Below are 783 nucleotides of genomic sequence, written 5' to 3' on the forward strand. Positions count from 1 at the left end.
CCACCTCTCAACCGTCCTTCTCCACCGGCCGGCAGCCCCGCCGCGGGAGCGGTGCTGGTTAACACTGCAATCCAGCAGAACATCACCCCACTCCAGCAACAAATGGCGGAACAGAGCCAGCTTTTGGCCTCCATGGCCAAAGTAATGACAGCTGGCCAAAATCCGGCAGCCACCATTCTGTCGCCAGCCGAGGCGGGGGCGGCATCGGTTGCACCAGACAAGGCAAAAAGAAGCAAGGAAAAAAGGAAGAAGAAGGACGACAGCTCAAGCTCAAGTTCCTCATCGAGCAGTGACAACGAGGCACCGGAGTGGTTGCGGTGTACCGTAGTGACAGGAAATGGTCGTGATTTTATTGTTCGAGACACCCTCAAAATTACACCCGAAATTATTTGTGAAACTTTTGAATTCGTGAGAAGCCAACGCAACCGAAGCAACGGTGCCTGCAATATTCGTTAATGGGTCCGACTCAGAACGTCGATTGACGCAAAAGCTGGCCAATGCATGCACGGTTATTTAGGAGCGGCAAAACCAGCTCTATCCGTAGCTGGGGCGCCGCGAGCAAGTGTGAAGAGTCCGCATTGAAGGAGGCTTTGTTGCTTAGGCCGCTTGGCCCTCGGATCCATGTCCGTTCAATTACTATGGATGTATATATGGCCAGAAAAGTGGAATTCGACGAGTAATTACTGTGTTGAAGGCATTATACGATTTGGCTTCGGAGCACACATATATTCGTGACGACCATCGCCTGGAACAGCTTGTAATTTATATGTGACATAATTTCGT

The 783-nt window shown here is 51.2% G+C and overlaps 1 protein-coding gene across 1 annotated transcript; it reads left to right on the forward strand.

Moving 5' to 3' along the window:
- Nucleotides 1-35: 35 nt before the first annotated feature.
- VOLCADRAFT_101524 (uncharacterized protein) lies at nt 36-456 on the forward strand (the record flags this gene model as incomplete). The annotated part of the gene is made up of 1 exon (XM_002959967.1): nt 36-456. A coding segment is annotated over one exon (420 nt), but the record flags the coding sequence as incomplete, so codon positions are not given.
- Nucleotides 457-783: the final 327 nt, after the last annotated feature.

The sequence above is a fragment of the Volvox carteri genome (assembly GCF_000143455.1).
Source record: "Volvox carteri f. nagariensis unplaced genomic scaffold VOLCAscaffold_2093, whole genome shotgun sequence".
NCBI classification, from domain to species: domain Eukaryota; kingdom Viridiplantae; phylum Chlorophyta; class Chlorophyceae; order Chlamydomonadales; family Volvocaceae; genus Volvox; species Volvox carteri.